This window comes from Glycine max, chromosome 7 (assembly GCF_000004515.6).
Source record: "Glycine max cultivar Williams 82 chromosome 7, Glycine_max_v4.0, whole genome shotgun sequence".
NCBI lineage: Eukaryota > Viridiplantae > Streptophyta > Magnoliopsida > Fabales > Fabaceae > Glycine > Glycine max.
The window spans coordinates 37,635,493-37,655,393 of NC_038243.2; the positions used below are offsets into that span (position 1 = coordinate 37,635,493).

Genomic DNA, 19,901 nt, shown 5'->3' on the forward strand with positions numbered 1-19,901 from the left:
AGACAAGTGTTAACATACAAAACGATAAACATATATAATCTAATCCACCTAAGCTAGTAGCACTATCATAATGTTCTTCATCATCGTTTCCTAGCTTGTTTGATTGGCATTGGTGTTGGTGTCTGGAGGGCAAACAATGTTTATCTAAACAAATTGAATTTGTGCTTGCATCCACATAATAACAGATAAGAGACTTAAACTTGAATATGCTTTGACCATAAAGATTGTGCTAAGAAAATCAAAACTAGGAATAAAGTAAACAAATATAAATAATTAACTCAATCAAATTCAGATCGAACACTGCACCAGTTAGTTAAAATTGTAATAATTCATGGTCATAACATTTTGAAATTTTGTAACGCTCATCAGTTTTGAAAGCCATTTTGAATGGTTGTTAATGGATGATAATGACCAATAAAGAATTGTAACAGCCAATAATGAGTGGTAATGACTGATAAATGCATTATTGATGGTAGAATGTCTATATAAGCACATGAATTTGGTCCTTGAGCTCATCCCTTCGAATTCAGTCTTATACACCATCTAGAGAGTGGAAGAGAGAGAGCTTGGAAGAACCAAAACAAGAAACTCTTCATAGCAATGGCGAGAGGTATGTTTTGATCTGTAATTTCCGCATTTTGTTAATAACCTGTGTTTTTTTTTAGTTTGTAATATCACAGGTTAAAAGAGATTTGTTCTTACATTTGGTATCAGAGCAACAATTGCCTCTGCAGAAATCTGTATTTCGTTTGATTTCCTTAATTTTGGATTTTGAATCGTGAAAAATGGTGTCCAAATGAATGAAAAACGAACGGGTCTGCGTATGGGTTGGGTTTGACCCGCTAAAGGTTGAAGATGATGAACAGTGTTAAAAAAAAAAAATGAAAACTCCTACATTTTGTGCTAGCTGGGTGTTCAACCCTTAACTCTGAGAACATTAAAGTATGTGCAGACCACTAAACCAGCAAAGTTTTTTTGATATGTAATCGTTTTTAATATGTTATATACACATTCTGCTTTACAGTTTTTGGAATTTTGATTTAATTTATGCATGAATATATTCTAGAACATTTTATTCTATGCATATATATATGAAATCAAATGCATAATATTATATTTCAATTATAAAATTATATGAGAATCTTATTCATAATTATATTGTATCTTGATTTTGAAATGCAAAATATTATTTATTCTCATATAATAAATTTTTATGTCTAAGTGATCTTTATAATTTTGATTAATTATGGATTAGCCACAACATCTATATTTGATTAAAATTATATATTAAGTTGGTTAAAGATCATATAAGGAATTAGACATAATATTGTAATTAATTATACTTATATAATGAATTTTATCTCACAAGAATTTTTATTATATCTGTATAATTAATTGGGATAAAATGACGTATTATTTTTCATGATTTACCCATAGGCATCATGATGTATGTATAATTTGTCGATTTTATCATAAAGTAAAAATTTACGATAGAAATTAAATTATTTTCATATTGTACCCGTAAAGCATATTGAGCAAATAATTTGATTATTCTATCATAAGGTTTAATTGTTTCTTATTGAATTAAAAATTTAGCCCACAGGCAATTTTTATGTCATAAGATTCAATTTTATGGTATGTTTACATTGGTAAAAGATACAATTAAGATTAGTATGCCTCAAATTTTGACATAAGCCTTTGAATTTTGCAGCTTCTCAAACTATTAGTTTTTCTGATATTCAATGTGATGTTCCCGAACTCAAAGGAGATAACTATAAGATATGGAATGAGAGAATTCTTTTACAATTGGGGTGGATGGACATAGATTATGCTATAAGGAAAGACGAACCACCTGCAATCACAAATGAAAGTAGCCCAGCTGACGTTGCGCTATATGAGCGGTGGGAGCGATCCAACCGACTCAGCGTGATGTTCATTAAGACCAAAATCTCGGCTGGGATACGTGGTTCTGTTGACCAGCATGAAAAGGTCCGATACTTGCTTAAGGCCATTGATGATCAGTTTATCACTTCAGATAAGACTTTAGCAAGCACCTTGATCATGAAGTTTTCTTCTCTTTGGCTCACCAGTGTGAAAGGTGTGCGTGAGTACATCATGAAAATGCGAGATATTTCAGCTCAACTTAAGAAACTAGAGGTTGATATGTTTGAGTCCTTCCTAGTGCATTTCATTTTGAACACCCTTCCGCATGAATATGGGCCATTTAAGATTTCCTACAACACACATAAAGATAAATGGTCTATCAATGAATTAATGACCATGTGTGTTCAGGAAGAAGAAAGGCTTGTAATGGAGATGGGTGAGAGTGCACTGCTGACTACTGCTTATGGGAAGAACAAAACAATTAAGTCTCAAGCTTATCAGAAGGGGAATGGTAAAATACCACCTCAAGCTGATATTAAGAAGGTGGCAAAGTGTTTCTTTTGCAAGAAGAAGGGACACATGAAAAAGAATTGCCCCGAGTTCCAGAAATGGCTTGAGAAGAAAGGTAAATCAATCTCATTAGTATGTTATGAATCTAATATGGTTAGTGTTAATATTAACACCTGGTGGATTGATTCTGGATCTACTATTCATATTGCAAATTCTTTACAGGGTATGCAAAACCTAAGGAAACCAGTGGGAAGTGAGCAAAGCATTTTATCAGGCAATAAGCTAGGCTCACATGTGGAGGCCATTGGAACTTGCATTTTGACTTTAAGTAGTGGCTTTATTTTAAAATTAGAAAGGACTTTTTATGTACCAAGTTTTTCCCGAAACTTGATTTCTATTTCAAGGCTTGTACCGTTTGGATATTCCTTTAATTTCAAAGACACATCATTTGAGTTATTTTATAATTCTGAATGTGTTGGGAATGGTATATTGTCTGATGGTCTTTATCTTCTTGGTTTACAAAATAATGCCACTTATAGTTCTATGCATGTTCAAACTGGTATTAAAAGGTGTAATATTAATGAGAATTCCTCTATGTTATGGCACCGGAGATTATGACATATCTCCATTGAGAGGATTAAAAGGTTAGTGACAGATGGGGTACTCAATACTCTAGATTTTGCTGACCTTAAGACTTGTGTGGACTGCATTAAGGGTAAGCAGACCAACATGTCTAAGAAAGGTGCTAACAGGAGTTCAAGCATATTAGAAATAATTCATACTGATATTTGTTGTCCAGATATGGATGCACGTGGTCAGAAATATTTTATCACCTTTATAGATGATTATTCACGATATATGAATGTTTATTTGCTTCATAACAAATATGAAACATTGGATGCCTTCAAAGTCTTTAAGGCTGAAGTTGAGAACCAATGTGGCAAGCAAATAAAAATAGTGAGATCAGATAGAGGTGGAGAATACTATGGCAGATATACTGAGAATGGACAAGCACCTGGTCCCTTTGCAAAGTTTCTTCAAGAACATGGGATTGTTGCCCAATACACTATGCCTGGTTCTCCAAATCAGAATGGTGTGGCAGAAAGAAGGAACCGGACATTATTGGACATGGTGCGGAGTATGCTTAGCAACTCCAATCTTCCTAAATCCTTGTGGGCTGAAGCACTAAAGACGACAGTGTATATATTAAATCGTGTTCCAACCAAGGCTGTCCCAAAGACACCTTTTGAGTTGTTTAAAGGTTGGAAACCGAGTTTGAAACATATGCGCGTTTGGGGTTGTCCGTCTGAGGTGAGAATATATAACCCACAAGAGAAGAAACTTGACCCGAGGACCATTAGTGGGTATTTCATTGGATATGCCGAAAGGTCTAAAGGTTATAGGTTTTATTGTCCACATCATATTACTAGGATTGTGGAATCAAGAAATGCCAAATTTATTGAAAATGATTTGATCAGTGGGAGTGATCAATTGAGGGACTTAGGTTCTGAAATTGATTATATAGAATCTCAACCTTCCACATCAAATGAAAGATTGGTTGTAATTCATACCCCTCAAGTCCAAATGGATGATGAACAACACATGATTGGCATTCCACAAACTGTTGTTGATAATCCAGTAGATCAAGTTGATCATCAAATTCATGAAAATGATGAACAACCAGTTGAACAACATGATCCCTAAGAAAATGTTGATGCAACATTAAGGAGGTCTACTAGAGTAAGAAAATCAGCTATTCCTAGTGATTATATTGTATATTTGCAAGAATCTGACTATAATATTAGAGCTGAAAATGATCCTGAAACTTTTGATCAAGCCATGAGTTGTAAAGAGGCAAATTTATGGTATGATGCCATGAAGGATGAGATGAGTTCCATGCAGAGTAACAAAGTTTGGAACCTTGTAGAGTTGCCTAATGGGGCGAAGGCCGTTGGATGTAAATGGGTCTTTAAGACCAAAAAGGATTCATTAGGCAACATTGAGAGATACAAGGCAAGACTTGTTGCTAAGGGATTTACTCAAAAGGAAGAAATAGATTACAAAGAGACTTTTTCTCCAGTATCTAAGAAAGATTCTCTTCGTATAATCTTGGCATTAGTTCCTCATTTTGACCTTGAGTTGCAACAAATGGATGTGAAAACAACTTTTCTTAATGGTGATTTAGAGGAGGAGGTTTATATGAAACAACCTGAAGGTTTCTCCTCTAATAGTGGTGAGCATTTGGTTTGCAAGCTTAATAAATCTATATATGGTTTAAAACAAGCTTCCCGTCAGTGGTACCTTAAGTTTCATGGGATAATTTCTTCATTTGGTTTTGATGAAAACCTCATGGATCAATGCATATACCACAAGGTTAGTGGGAGTAAAATATGCTTTCTTGTTTTATATGTAGATGATATTTTACTTGCAGCCAATGATCGAGGTTTGCTACATGAGGTGAAACAATTTCTCTCTAAGAATTTTGACATGAAGGATATGGGTGATGCATTTTATGTCATCGGCATTAAGATTCATAGAGATAGATCTCGAGGTATTTTAGGTCTATCACAGGAAACCTATATTAACAAAATTCTAGAGAGATTTCGGATGAAAGATTGTTCACCAAGTGTTGCTCCCATTGTGAAGGGTGATAGGTTTAATTTGAACCAATGTCCAAAGAATGACTTTGAGAGGGAACAAATGAAAAACATTCCTTATGCTTCAGTTGTTGGAAGCCTCATGTATGCTCAAGTATGCACAAGGCCTGACATTGCTTTTGCAGTTGGAATGTTAGGAAGATATCAGAGTAATCCAGGTATTGACCACTGGAGAGCTGCTAAGAAAGTGTTGAGGTACCTTCAAGGGACCAAAGATTACATGCTTATGTATAGACAGACAGACAATCTAGATGTGATTGGTTATTCAGACTCAGACTTTGCTGGTTGTGTTGACTCTCGTAGATCAACATCTGGGTACATTTTCATGATGGCTGGTGGAGCTATTTCATGGAGGAGTGTTAAGCAGTCTTTGACTGCTACTTCTACCATGGAAGCTGAGTTTGTCTCTTGTTTTGAGGCTACATCACATGGTGTATGGCTTAAAAGTTTCATTTCTGGGCTGAAGATAATTGATACTATTTCAAGGCCTTTAAGAATTTTTTGCGATAACTCAGCTGCTGTCTTTATGGCTAAGAATAACAAAAGTGGAAGTCGAAGTAAGCACATCGACATTAAGTACTTAGCCATTAGAGAAAGAGTAAAAGACAAGAAAGTGGTCATTGAGCATATAAGCACTGAGTTGATGATCGCTGATCCTTTAACTAAAGGCATGCCACCGTTTAAATTTAAGGATCATGTAGAAAGAATGGGACTTGGTTCCAATTTATGATTGTATACATATATGTAAAAATTGAAACTTTTATATTATGATATTTTCTCATATTTTGGTGCACATTGACTTATTTGAGAAAAATTATGTTTTGGACCAAGAATAAACATTGGGTTTATTCATGAAGTTTTATTACCACTTTAAGTATACTGCTTGGAAAATTGAGTATATTGTAATACATAGATGATATTACTCGTTATAAGAGGAACTATCACTATGATTCATATATTCATTTCTTAAGAAGATTGAGCATTAAGTCAAAATGTTTGGACCAAGTGGGAGAATGTAATAATTCATGGTCATAACATTTTGAAATTTTGTAACGCTCATCAGTTTTGAAAGCCATTTTGAATGGTTGTTAATGGATGATAATGGCCAATAAAGAATTGTAACAGCCAATAATGAGTGGTAATGGCTGATAAATGCATTCTTGATGGTAGAATGCCTATATAAGCACATGAATTTGGTCCCTGAGCTCATCCCTTCGAATTCAGTCTTATACACCATCTAGAGAGTGGGAGAGAGAGAGCTTGGAAGAACCAAAACAAGAAACTCTTCATAGCAATGGCGGGAGGTATGTTTTGATCTGTAATTTCCGCATTTTGTTAATAACCTGTATTTTTTTTTTAGTTTGTAATATCACAGGTTAAAAGAGATTTGTTCTTACAAAAATACCATCCCATATATGCTAGGAATTGAGATTCAAATTATACAAACGATCTTAACTCATCCCCCACTACATCTGTTATGCAGTTTAGCATATATAGGGCTCCTGGTTATCTGTAAATACCTCCTTCTTTGATAAAGCTCTTACTACGTTGGTTGTTTAACATACAGCTGTACGTGTGGTTGTGATTGCCCTTGGTAAGAATATATCTTTGGCATTTTCTTTCCTTCATTGGCATTATGATGATGGTGAACATTAGAGTCATTGTAGGAATTGAGGCCATGTCTCTAATACTTCCTAGACCACTATAGTTGATTTGTCTTTGGCCTCAACTTGCTCAATATATAGCCAAAGCCAAGCAACAAATGAGGGTCTTGTCTTCCTTGGTTAGCCAAGAAGGATGTCATATGTCGCATCAATTAGTAGGGTAAACTAGCTAGCATGTGTCTTTATTTTATGGTGCATGTCTTGTTTCGTAAAAATCCTTTACTATAAGACCAAGGAGAAGAGCAGGTTCAATAGTCATATAGAGTACTCTTGCTCACCATGAATTTCATCCTGAGCAGGAATATCCATGAACACTGAATCCACGAATTCCTAAAATTGAAGGTTTTCAATTTTATATTAATTTGTTCGTTTTAAGCATTTGATGTTGGCTAGAGTTGTTTTTTTTTTTTTTTTATGTCTATTTCAAATTGATGAACAATAAAAAATAAATTATCCCCACAATCCCAATTATAAAGAAAAATCAAATCCCCTCAACATAAAATGTAACACTTGCAATAGACTTTGGGTGTCTGTTTGGATCGAGTATTTTAAAATTCCAGAAGGTTTAAAATTTAGGAAAATTAAAATGCATCAATTAAAATTCTTGTATTTTTAAAATTTAGAAAAATCAAATCCCCTCAACATGATTTCTTTCGTGTCCTTTCCAACGTCTATTCCCGCCATTAACTTCTCCGGCAATGCCATGGCTTCATCATCGTGCCGCGTCAAATCCCAGCCAATAGTCGCCTTTGCCACTGTCACTGCCACCGTTGAAGCTCACTCTTCCTGGATAGAGCAACCGAGACCTTCGTATCTGAACTCCTCTTGCTCTTTGCTTTACGGTATCCTCGGCATCCCCGTCGGCGCCTCTAACCAAGAAATCAAGGCCGCATACCGACGATTAGCCAAAGTCTGCCACCCCGATATGGCGGCCATCGACCAAAAAAACTCGTCCGCTGACGAATTCATGAAGATCCACACCACATACTTTACTTTTTCCGATCCCAACAAGCGTGCTAACTACGATCAGAACCTATTCTGGCAACAACGTTCTAGAGACCAGCCGTAGAGAGGAAGAAGATCAGCATGTAGAGTGGAGTTGCTAAGAAATTGAAATTCTCTCATTTTTATAAAGAATTTTAATTGTTTCATTCTCTATTGAATAAAATTTCTTATTAAAATGACTAATTCAATTTCTCTTTAAATGATTTATCCAAACATGTAATTTTACCTTGAAATATTTCAATTACATGATTAAAATGAATTATCCAATTAAAAATAATCATTCAAACACACTCTTAGGTAATTTTGGATATTTCATGTAAGTTTTGGACGACGTCTAAGGTGAACCACCTTTGCAAAAGTAGTTTACCATGAGCCACTTTTAATAGCCATTAGAATCATTTTCAGCTCACACTAATAACGTGCATCATCCACACTAGATCGCTTGTAGTACTTGCCAACTATAGATCTCAGCACTGTCAATAGCATTCGCAATTTCGCATCCCTTCTCAGCTAAATGTGTCACCCAACAAATTTACACCAGAGAACCAAAATTCTTGAAATGACCACACTGTAAACTAAAGCATCAAAGCAGAAAAAATTATACTAAGAAACTATAAACTAATTTTGAGGCAAAAAGAGAAAAACACGAAAAAAAATACACTTCCCGAAGAAAGGAGCCATGATTTGTCTTGAAAATATGAATCAGAGTACCCTTGGTGCTGGCGGTGGCGAGTAATTGCGCATTAAGTGTGAGAGTGAAACAAGCGATTCTTGAATCGTGCGTAGAGATAAATTTTGTCTTCATCTGCGGAACGAGAACGAGAGAATCGGACGAATGCGAAATCGGGAAGAGCCCCTTAGGGATTAGAACGGTCTCAATCTGGTGCACAAGCTTGAGGTCAACGAAAGTTCTTGGGTCTATTACTACTCTTTTTGATATTTTAACTCCTTCATGTTTCTCAACAAAACTTAATTTCTAAATTTGTTGGAAGGATTCATTTGTTATCTCTAATTTAAAGATATTACTAATAATAAGAAAACAACATATATTTAAAATTTCATTAAACTTTTAGGAAAATAGATTACGAAAAAAAAAGGAAAATTGCATAAAAGCATAATAATGCTAAGAGGAGGATGGGATCACTATTCATATCACTATATCTCAAGGTCCACAATTTTGTGTATTTTCTTTTGAGTTATTTCAAAATACAGCTGTGTTAATTGAAGTTTCCTAGGCAAATACACTAACTTGACAATTTAATAACCCAAAAATGATAGTTGAATGACATATACTACTTGAATTGAAACATGGCATGTTAGAATTAGTCCAAGTGCACACTTTCAAAAAAAGAAAAAAACAAAGTTCAACCAAATGATATGATGCCCTACATCAGTTGGTTAGAACATTATTCTTATGAGAAGGTCGCGAGTTCAAACATCGCGCGGACCAAAGAACGTATATAATTATTTGTCATTTCAATCTTAGTTCAATGTTGGAACTCTTACTAGATAAGATAGATTTCCATAACAAAACTATGGTCTATATTGTCCATGTGAATCATGACACAGTCAAGGGTCTCCTCACTCGTCTTCATTCCAAAAGATGAAAATGTTTACCTTTTACAAATTCGTGTTCATAAATAGAAAAACAGTGCCTAAAGAAAGCAACAGGGTCACCATCAGGATTCTGTAGTTACGGTTTGTTCTGCTGTCGTTATAACTGTAGCCTCCGTTGTTGAATTTCTCCAAAATGCAACCGTGTCATGTAATACTACGTTACTCTCTCTGTCAGACTAAACTGCACGCCAATGTTCATTTTTTTTCGTTTCTTTTTCAGATGTGGGCCTTGTGGTGTTTACATGCGTCGGTTGAGCCTTTGATTGAGCCAGACAGAGATAAAGTGGGTTTTTTTTTTTTTCTCTTCTATGCGTTTTGGTTTGTTTTCTTTTTCTCTCTGTATTCATATTTCCTTCCTCTTTACTTCTATGCTGATATTATTGTCCCCCACTTCCTTTTTTTTCATCCAGAAATCTTGTTGCCCAAGTGAGGGAAAAAGGGTTGCCTTGGACACTTCTCACCTTGTTCTCTGGTATGTTATCCACCCCCAGGTGCTTTTTTGTTTGTTATTGCACTGTTTGGTCCTTTTTCTGGGTGTTTTTGGGTGGCATGTTGGGTATGTTGTGAGACCCAGATGGATTTTGACATGTTTTGGTCTTTTGGTTTGCTTGCTAGGCAATCAAGCATATACTTTCTTTTTCATGTATTCATTTTTTAAGCAGTTTAGTTGTTGATCCATTTTTTTAGTGTTCTGTTTGGTGGATCATTGGATTGTTTTATTGTGAATTTCAGTTGGTTGGGGGATTATTGTTGGGATTTGTTTATTTCTATGCAGGGAACAAAAGGTTTTTATATATCAACTAAAACATCATAGACTATTATAATAACTGTATTTTTGTTCAAAATGAACAAGTGGATGCTTTTTTTTTTTCCTTCTTTGGCTGCAAACTGTGATGCAGTCTGATAGATGTTTGCTCTCTGATTTTCATGTCTTTGCTGATTAAAACCAGTTCTACAGTGACTAACAATACCTGTGAACTGTGATTGTAAATTTGGTTTCTATTCCGGTTGTAAGACTTGAGTTCTGGTTAGCATAACAATTATAGGAATGGTTATGTGATGTAGTTTAGGGACAAGGGAAGGGCAGAAGAGATTGAGGGAAGGGTAGACTGAAAGTGGGAGAAATAAAGAAATGGAGGAAGACTAAACTGAGAAGGAAGAAACAGAAATTTTAAAATAATTTCAAGCATCAATTCAAGTCTAACGCCAAAACTTACTAAACAGCCATCCTTGAATTGGTAAAACCTAGGTTGCTTTATTCCCTACCCGTAGTAATCCTTATATTATATTATATATTACTAAAAGAAAATACCCTACAACCTTAAAATATTCATTTCCCAACATTTTGCTTGCTCCATACACCTTAAAATCCTAACATTTATTTCCTTTGTCCCAATATTCCATAATTCCTATCCTACTCTCAATCAATATGATAAATGATATCATATAATGTTTCATGGATGAAGAGCTGTACCCTTGTAACATATATTGGGTTTGATTACAAATAACTTAGACGAGAATACAAGCTTGAAGAGACAAATGTTTGAAGAAATAGGTCTAATGTTTTCAGTTAGTTATTTGGATAAATAAACAGACCAACAATGGGGACAGATCACAGAAACTCCAACACTGTTTTCTTCTTCTTCTTCTGTTTATGAAAAACGTGCAAAATCTTTATTTGTAGAGTGCTATGCTATTGTTTTTTTATATATATTAAACACACTCCCAGGGTTATGTTAATTTGAAAGAAGCTACTTGGCATCAAGAATGGGTTCAGGTGATTGGTTTAAGACAATAATTAGCTCAAGAAAATCAAAAGAAGGCACATCAAAGAAAGTAAAGGTACAATACACTTTCTGTCAATGTTAGTTTCTTTGACTGAATTTTGCATAGATTAAGTTGAATGAGTTGAAACAATTTATTGTAAACCTCTTTATTCCCATTATTTTCCAGAAAAAAACAAATAAATCTTTTGAATACTTTGAAGGTCATTTATCTTGATTATGAGGTATCACATGTGCCATGTTTTAGCAGTTAAGGTTTTGTGATTTGGAGAGTGACTGCTCATTTCCTGTAAGGGATTCAACTGTAAGTTATCTTTAGACCCGAGTTAGTCCTCGCCCAGAATTCAAATGACTGATGATTTGTCAAAGTGCAATACTTTGTTGACATAAATTGAAAAGCAAAGTTTAGATTTGTTCTACCTGAAATTATTCAAAGTTTTGGACTGCAATATGCCTATAAACTATTACAACAACATGAACCAAGCCTTATCAGTTAACTTGAATCAGTCACCGCCATTGGGCTAATATAATTAGTTTTCAAACAGGACTTCTAGAAATTGAAGTTTTATCTTGAGTCGGTACTCGTTTATTTTTTTTATTTAGGCTGCAGCCATGTCATTTGTTAGAACTTTAGAATATATTGGAACTTCTTTTGTGTGAGGGCTGTTGTGACCTGAAAGTTTCTATCCCCACAAATATGCTCACTTTTTGAGATAGGGATCTTTAGCTTCATCGAGATTAATTGTGTTGCAGACTAAGATTTATACAAGAAAAAAGTCCAATGGTTTAGCAAATGGAATCAAAAGCAAAAATCTAGAGTCAGATGGGGTATCAGTTGAAACTATTGCTGCAACAAGGATCCAAACAGCATTCCGAGCTTATAAGGTATGTCAATTTGAAAGTTTCAGAGAAGAGACAGACCAAGTCCAAGCTAACTTTATTGATTCTAGCACATCCTTAACAAACGTGTTTCTTTTTCAATGTTTCATTATTCAACTATGGATGTCTGTGTGCTATTGTCTTACATGCATACCATTTATGATATTATTTAAGCTGACAGTGACATGTATGCATGTGTTATTTATCATAGTACAAACCTTCTGTAATGTCTTCTGCTGACTTTGTTTTATGATGCTGACTTTTGAATCCGCCAGGCTAGAAAATATTTACACTGCTTGAGAGGATTCACAAAATTGAAGATCCAGACTCAAGGTTCCTCTGTTCAAAAACAAGCCGCCACAACTATAACTTATCTTCATTCATGGAGCAAGATACAGGCTGAGATTAGAGCTCGCCGAATATGTATGGTTACAGAAGACAGAATCAGGCGGAAGATAATACATTCTCAACTAAAACTTGAGTCCAAGATTCATGACCTGGAGGTAACCTTCCCTGATTGATTCATGGTGTGCTAGCCTGTAAAGGTTTTCAGTGATGGTATTCTGGAAATTTTGTTTTCAAACTCATGCCAGTTTGTTGATCACTCCTACTACAATGATTGTATGTTAATAGCCATGGTATATTTGTGGTTTCATTGTTTTAAATATGTATTTATGCGTCATTATTTCAAATTCCTATTTATGTCTTTCTATGTGATTAGTAAATGCATTTAGTTATTGAAACAGTGTCATGGGAGGGGAGTCTCCCATATGAGTCAGCTTCACTTCTGAGGTCTACTATCCTATAGTTTGGGGTTTAGACATTGGAGGCATGTGTAAAAAGAAAAACATCTCTCCTTTGTATAAAATCTTTAGACATCAAATATGCCCTTACCAGTGTTATCACCTTTCCCTCATTTCCTCTTACTGAGTCCTCAATATCAAGTTGTTCCCTTCATGTAGAGCCAATTGTTGAATTCTTGTTAACCAATACATTGGGTTTGTTTGTAAAGAGGCTCGTATCATATTGTATTAGAAATTCTGAAATGCATTTCTATCCTTGTAGAAATTTTATCTTCTCTTTTCTATAATAGTAAGTTAAAATGCTTAACCAAATGTCATAAAATATGTGTACTTAAACGAAATCAGATTCCAGATATTAGTTTTTCCTCTTTAATCATGGATGAAATGCTTGGTCTCTTTTATCATTGACCATTTAATAGTGGTGGAATAATTTCACCATATGCAAGAGTTGGATAGAACCCTCTTCAGTCACCCTTTTTCTGACCATTAATAAGTTTGAACAAATAACAGGTGGAATGGTGTGGTGGTTCTGAAACCAAGAAGGAAATCCTTGCAAGGTTACATCACAGAGAAGAAGCTGCGGTCAAGCGGGAAAGAACCATGGCATATGCCTTCTCTCATCAGGTAGGTTAATCTTAGTCACGAGTAGTAGTCACAAATGGTCACATTACCTTGTTTCCCTTGGTTCTACTGAAAATCATATGCATATCTTATGAACAATAGTGGAGGGCCAACTCTAGCCAAGGGCTAGGAAATTATGACCTTGGCAAAGCTAGTTGGAGTTGGAGCTGGAAGGATCGATGGATTGCTACGCGCCCTTGGGAAAGCCGTGTGCCAAGTGTAACCATTAGCCCCCCTAAAGATCAAAATAAGAAGCCGAACAAAGTTAAGAAGGATAAGAATTCATCAACATCAAAAAAACCAATTTCAGTTAAAACTCCTTCAGCTAATGCTAAAGGGACTAAATCCTTAGGTAATGCAAAAGGGACTACAAAAGCTAGAAGAAGATTGTCTTACCCTGCTGCCACAGAAAAAAGCAGTGCCTGAAGGAAAGCAATGAGTACTCAGAACAAAAGCATGCATATTTTATCAAAGTCTACATCGTGTTAACTTTAGCAGAGTCAAATTCAGTTTCAAGTGGTTACAGTGTGTGTGTTTAAAGATAAAAGGCAATCTGTTTTTCTTTATTCACTGGATTGCTTCCAATTTGTGCATATGAATGAGTGAAATTCAATGACCTTAGTGATAGAAAATGGACCAACAAACCTGCTTGTGTGTGTGATTTGTTGATTGGTTTTTATTTCTTCAATCTTGTATATTAGTGCAGTGAGGAGACAAATTATAGATAGATCAATTATCCCCTTCCCCCCCCCCCCCCCCCCCCCCCCGTTTGTTGTAATAGAAAAGTTTTTTGAAGCTACGATCTTGTTCATTTTAATTTTATCATCATCATTCATCATAATGAGGTCGCTTATGCAAGTTATATGTTGCCCGACAAGTGGACACTATAGCTTTCAACTTTATTATTTTGTAATAATTTTATTTTTCTCCTTTCCAGTTCATCCTTTATTTTTATATATGTTCTAATCAAACTCATGGAAATTGCATTAACCAAACCTAAACAACGTTTGAATTAGTAACGAATTTATATCTTGTCTAGCTGGGTGAATTTTATAAACTTAATTATGAAAATTTAATTTTGTTAATTTGAGTTTGATTAACAATTACTATAAAATGAAGTAATTTATATGCATGTATATATGAGTATATTATATATATATATATATATATATATATATATATATATTAAAAATTAATGTTATTTATATAATTAGTTCATTTACACTAATATCCTTAATGCAAAATACTACAAAAGAGATTTTCAAGTCAATGACGATTTTAATAAAATGGATAAATGAAATTGTTTTTCCTAAAAAATGAACTTTACAACCACTTAAACCACTGTTAGGCTTCGCAGACGCCAAAATAAACACATCATAAGATAAGATGATGTGGAACAAGATAGGAAATTAGTCCACTTGGATTCAATTTGTTAATATTTAGTTTAGTTCAAAATTCGCCTCAAATTTAACATGAATAATTTTTTCAGTTCAAATTTAACTCGGTTTAAACTTGTGAAAAACTTGATTCAGCTTGTTAGTTCGAATCAGATAAACCAAAAATAAGTCTTTTTAGATCTACATTTCAAATTTTTAATTTATTAATAGATTTTAGATAAAATAATTCTTTAATTTTTTTTAAAGGATAAAACTAAACTTAGTATATTAGCTTTGTAAGGCCTCAAGGTATAACAAAAAAAACATAATTACAATTAAAGTTTGCATAAATAAAAATATACTATACTGCATATATAAAATAGTAGAAAACTCAATTAGTTATATATATATATATATATATATATATATATATATATATATATATATATATATATATATATATCAATCAAGTGGATTCGTGAATCAAATAAGTTGAATTATACATAGCTTAAATTCGACTCATTTATTTAATAAGTTCAATTTTTATATAAAATTGAGACCATTTGATTCATGAATCAAATTTAATAAATTAATTATTAAATCAAATTTTAAATTATTTTTAAATTAATTTGATTCATTGTGAACACTAATGTCAACCATAAACAACAAAAGTAGTTATTAAATTATTATTCATATGATATGGTACTTTTTAATACAAATAATCCACCAAACAAATACGACCAGCCAGTCAACTTTTCGCCTTTCATAAATCATAAACGATTATACTTTAAAAACGTTACTCCCTTGTCTCATTACAAGTGTAGCTTAAGAGAAAAAATTATCTCGTATTAATTATTATTTTAACTTTTTAATATAATATTAATTATTTTTTATTAATATTTTTTATAATATTAATGATTGAAAATAAAATTTATAAATAAATTAATGATAATATAAGATTAATTTGGTAAAACTATTATTTTATTTCATTTATTTGTTGCATTTTTTGTTTGTATAAAAAATCTAAAACAATAATTAATTATTTTGGGAAGGAAAATACCACTCTCTAGAAAAAGATAAATATCAGAAAATAGTTTTAACCAATAATTTATTAATTCATGCTAGACACAGATTTCGAGTTCAACTTTCATTAATTTCTTATAAAAAAAATACATACATAGTTTAAGACAGAGTTTAAGACACAGTATAACTGACACAGGTTTCGGTCGTTGGTGGGTTTTTTTTACTGTCACACATGATTTGCATTCTGAGAACATTACCAACGACAAGATCCTTATCACCCAGAGCATCTTCTTCCATCACCAAATTCATGGATTCTTCTTCCAACGCCAGCAGCATTGGAGGATCTCGGAGGCTCTTGGCGTTGGCGCAGCACCTTCGCCAGTACAAGGCACTGTCTTTCCCCGAAGATATTGTGGAGCAGAGCATCGAAGAGAGTGGTGGCAAGGTTGTTTCTCAGGTGGGGTTTCAAGAATCTGCCACCCCAATTGATCAAAACCCAGAGAAATTCAGACCCAAAAAAGCAGCTGTTTTGATCTGCCTCTTCGAAGGGGATGATGGGGATCTAAGGGTCATTCTCACTAAGCGCTCTTCCAAGCTCTCTACTCACTCGGGTCAGTACAAAATGAGTTCAATCTTTACATTCTTTTGTCTTTTCATAATGGTGAAAAATAGTTTTTTTTAGTATGTTGTGTTAGTAGGGGATTCATAACTTTCTTATCACTCCAATCCTTATGTCCCTCCCCCCAACCACCAAACCACCTTATGGTGAAATTTTGTTTTTTGTTTTGTTTTAATAATTGCAGTTTAGGATATGGGAATTAAGAGGGAATGAACTGAGGGTTGTGTTGAGAGTTAGTATTATTAACTGAGTTTCAATCTTTTGTCTTTTCATGATGTTGAAAAGTTGCTAATTTTTTCAATAAATTGCAATTTAGGATATGGGAATTAAGAGTGTATGAACTGAGGGTTGTGTTGAGAGTTTGTATTATCAACTGAGTTTCTATCATTTTTCTTTTCTTTTCATGAGGTTGAAAAGTTTTTTTTTTTAAAAAAAGAAATAGTTGGAATTTAGGTTGTGGGAATTAAGAGGGAATTGTGTGTTATGTATGTTATTTTTTCAGGTGAAGTGGCATTGCCTGGTGGGAAAGCAAAGGAGGGGGATAAGGATGATGGGGACACTGCAAAAAGAGAGGCAAAGGAGGAGATTGGGTTGGACCCGGAACTTGTCAATGTTGTTACGTACTTGAACCATTCTTGTCTAAGGTATTATGTGTTCTGTTTGATATTTTTCACTAGCTTGAGTAATTAGTATGACTTTAGATGGATCTCTATTTTTTTTTATTAGCAAATATTAATTTGTTAGTCTTGTTAGAAATATCAATAGGGGATTCGAACCCACAACCTCTCCCCCCCCTTCCTTCTTCCTTCACCCTTAAGCCCCCCCCCCCCCTCCCAACCATCAAGCCAACCTTATATCTCCTTTAGATGGATCTCTGTCCTGGCTTGCTTGTGGGTGAAATCAAAATTGAGTTTTCTGAAATTATTTGTGATTAGGAATTTTGATGTTAAATTTGCACACTTATAAAGAATTAAAGATGATTTCTGTGATGGTTGGTTTGTGACATGCTTCTGTGCCGGAAGATGTTGATTTGGGTGGTCTGTGACTGTGAAACTCAAATTGTCTAATTTGTTTTTGAAGCATTCTTTTGAATCATGATTTCTTATACCATAATGGAGGGGATTGCATGCTATGAGGGGAGTAAGTGGTTATGCTGTGAGAAAATGAGAGAGGGGGGTTATGATTTCTGAATTCATTGCATTTCTTCTAAATCCTTTAATAAACTCAAATTCACTTTCCTCAAAAAGTGAAGTGCAGTTGAGGTATTGAGGGATGTTGTTTTGGGGGCTTATTCTTTTGTTAACTGTACATATCTATATAACATAATGTTGTGAGGAATGGGTCTGATCCCAGCAATCAGATAAATACCCTTTGTTAATAGTTTAAGGGTTATAACCCAGAGTTGTGTCCCATTCCTTGTTTTTAGGGATTTGTATCTGAGAAGGACAAATTGATAAGCTTTCTTAACGATTTATATTTATGAACGTAAGGAACTAAGAAATGTTACATTGAGTGATTCGTTTTGGCCCTTGTTCCCCATTGAAGAAAATTGCTAAAATAGAGTGCTACTAATTGTGAAAGACTGAAAGTATCATTGCAGATCATTGAACTGGGTAAAGATTTTGTATGCCTCCACAGCCTCTAAGCTAAAGCTATAACAAAATGCTGAGGGCTCTTCATTGTCTTATTGTATGTTTGGAAAAACATTCCAACCCATGTTAACTTATGTTCAACTCAAAAGACACTGAAGAGATCCTTCTTTGAACGAACATTGAACCTCCAACGGATGGATTTCCAAACATAGGCTTATTAGTTCCTAACTTCTTATTCTTTAATCTTAGACGATAGTTTGACAAGTAGGAAGACTTTATACATATTAACTAACAGTAGAGATTATTCGTGCTCAGGACAAACAGGAGTAGAAGTGCATATGTTGCCTATTTGAGTGACACTATGTTCATTAATGACAATAATAGCATTACTAAATGTTGAATAGTTTCAATAATGTAATAATATTTTCTTTGACCAACGTTGCATGGAAATAAGCTCTTATTAGCAATAATTGGCATACGAAGGATCAATTTGAGGAAATGATTGGAAATTTATTTGATGGATAATCATCACCAGAGATTCAAAACTGTACACTCTTCTATAATTAAAACTAAATAAATACACTCTAGCCATGTCAAGCATCTCGTTTGCATTAATGATGTTGATGTTTAAACTCCCAGATGTTAGATAGTTTGGACACCTTTTTGTTAGTCTATTTCACATCTGCTTCATTTTATAAGGATAGAAAGGGAAATTTCACTACAGTACTTTTAACCTATCACTGGTTGATTTGCAGCACCTCCTTAGAGTAGTTCCGGTCATTGGCATACTTCATGACAAGAAAGCATTCAAACCTGTTCTAAATCCAGCTGAAGTGGAAGCAGTATTTGATGCACCTTTGGAAATGTTTCTCAAGGTCCATGCTTATTTCTATTTTTATCTCATGTTGTCTTCTTGATTTCTTGTGTCTGATGTCATTACTTTAACCAGGATAAAAATCGGAGGCAGGATGAGAGGGAGTGGATGGGAGAGAAGTACTTGTTGCATTTCTTTGACTATGGCATCGGGCATAAAAAATATATCATATGGGGTTTAACTGCTGGGATCTTGATTAGGTTGCATCAGTTGTGTACCAACGGCTGCCAGCTTTCGTGGAGCAGAATCCTAAATTCAAGCTTCCACAGGATGTATCCAAGGATACTATAATACCTTGAGTTCAATATTTATTGTATTTTTTCCTTGATACTTGTTCTTGTTCTTCATTGTGCAAAAAAACTTGTAACAACCAGAGTTCTAGAATCCATAGAAAGTGTTTATATTTACTGAAAAAGGAAGAGGGTACTATCCCATCCCTTGGAATTCATATTCCTACTTATTGAATGCCATCGCAAAGTTTAGAGAGTTGCAGACATTGAATCACTCAAAAGAGTGTCAACAAGTCCTAGAAGCATTTGCTGACTAGTTAGTGACTATTAAGTAGTAACATGAATACCGCTGAGTGTAGGAAGGACTACTTGAATAAAGTAGTTCATTTTGTGATTTTTAGTTTAACAGAATTGTCTTCCTGCAATTCTAGTCATCTTATATATGATGCTGTTGGCAAAGCATCTTATATATAGATGCTTGTCTGTATGTACCATACAATAGTACAAGGGAAACATTCAGTGTGACAGGCGTGTTTCATTTAGCATGTATATTAAAAAATATCTTGTAAGGTAATATTCAGTGGACAAATCATTTCCTAATGTTAATATTTAGCAAAATACTAGTTTTTTTCCAAAGATAATAAAGGAACCAAAATTTATTTTGAATGTTCAGTTCTTTTATTGAGGCCTCCCAAGCTGATGTGATTTCCCTCGTAAATAACCGTTTTGGTTTAGAAATTAAAGGGAAGTACCATCCGTTAGA

At 34.1% G+C, this 19,901-nt stretch overlaps 2 protein-coding genes and 1 pseudogene across 3 annotated transcripts; all 3 read left to right on the forward strand.

Moving 5' to 3' along the window:
• Positions 1 to 7,358: 7,358 nt before the first annotated feature.
• On the forward strand, positions 7,359 to 7,784 carry LOC100781392 (chaperone protein dnaJ 11, chloroplastic). Its single transcript, XM_003528430.2, has one exon. The coding sequence runs from the start codon at positions 7,359 to 7,361 to the stop codon at positions 7,782 to 7,784; it is 426 nt and encodes a 141-aa protein (XP_003528478.2).
• Positions 7,785 to 9,217: 1,433 nt separating this feature from the next.
• IQD25 (protein IQ-DOMAIN 25) lies at positions 9,218 to 14,145 on the forward strand. 2 transcript variants are annotated; one of them, XM_041017359.1, is made up of 8 exons: positions 9,218 to 9,485; positions 9,558 to 9,620; positions 9,748 to 9,809; positions 11,067 to 11,179; positions 11,875 to 12,006; positions 12,276 to 12,503; positions 13,314 to 13,427; positions 13,527 to 14,145. In XM_041017359.1, exons 4-8 carry the CDS (start codon positions 11,105 to 11,107, stop codon positions 13,848 to 13,850), a joined length of 873 nt encoding a protein of 290 aa, XP_040873293.1. In that variant the 5' UTR covers positions 9,218 to 9,485; positions 9,558 to 9,620; positions 9,748 to 9,809; positions 11,067 to 11,104; the 3' UTR covers positions 13,851 to 14,145. The 2 variants fall into 2 exon arrangements, with proteins under 2 accessions (XP_040873293.1, XP_014633620.2); XM_014778134.2 differs by lacking the exons at positions 9,218 to 9,485; positions 9,558 to 9,620 and having other exon boundaries at positions 9,662 to 9,809.
• A 1,861-nt stretch (positions 14,146 to 16,006) lies between these two features.
• LOC100801590 (nudix hydrolase 15, mitochondrial-like) lies at positions 16,007 to 19,398 on the forward strand (annotated as a pseudogene).
• Positions 19,399 to 19,901: the final 503 nt, after the last annotated feature.

Excerpts from the sequence above, each read along its gene's own strand:
- IQD25 (XM_041017359.1), top strand. The coding sequence starts at position 11,105 with ATGGGTTCAGGTGATTGGTTTAAGACAATAATTAGCTCAAGAAAATCA. Across the intron at positions 12,007-12,275 it reads CAGCATTCCGAGCTTATAAG|GCTAGAAAATATTTACACTG; the intron begins GTATGTCAATTT and ends TGAATCCGCCAG. Across the intron at positions 13,428-13,526 it reads CATATGCCTTCTCTCATCAG|TGGAGGGCCAACTCTAGCCA; the intron begins GTAGGTTAATCT and ends TATGAACAATAG.
- LOC100781392 (XM_003528430.2), top strand. The coding sequence starts at position 7,359 with ATGATTTCTTTCGTGTCCTTTCCAACGTCTATTCCCGCCATTAACTTC.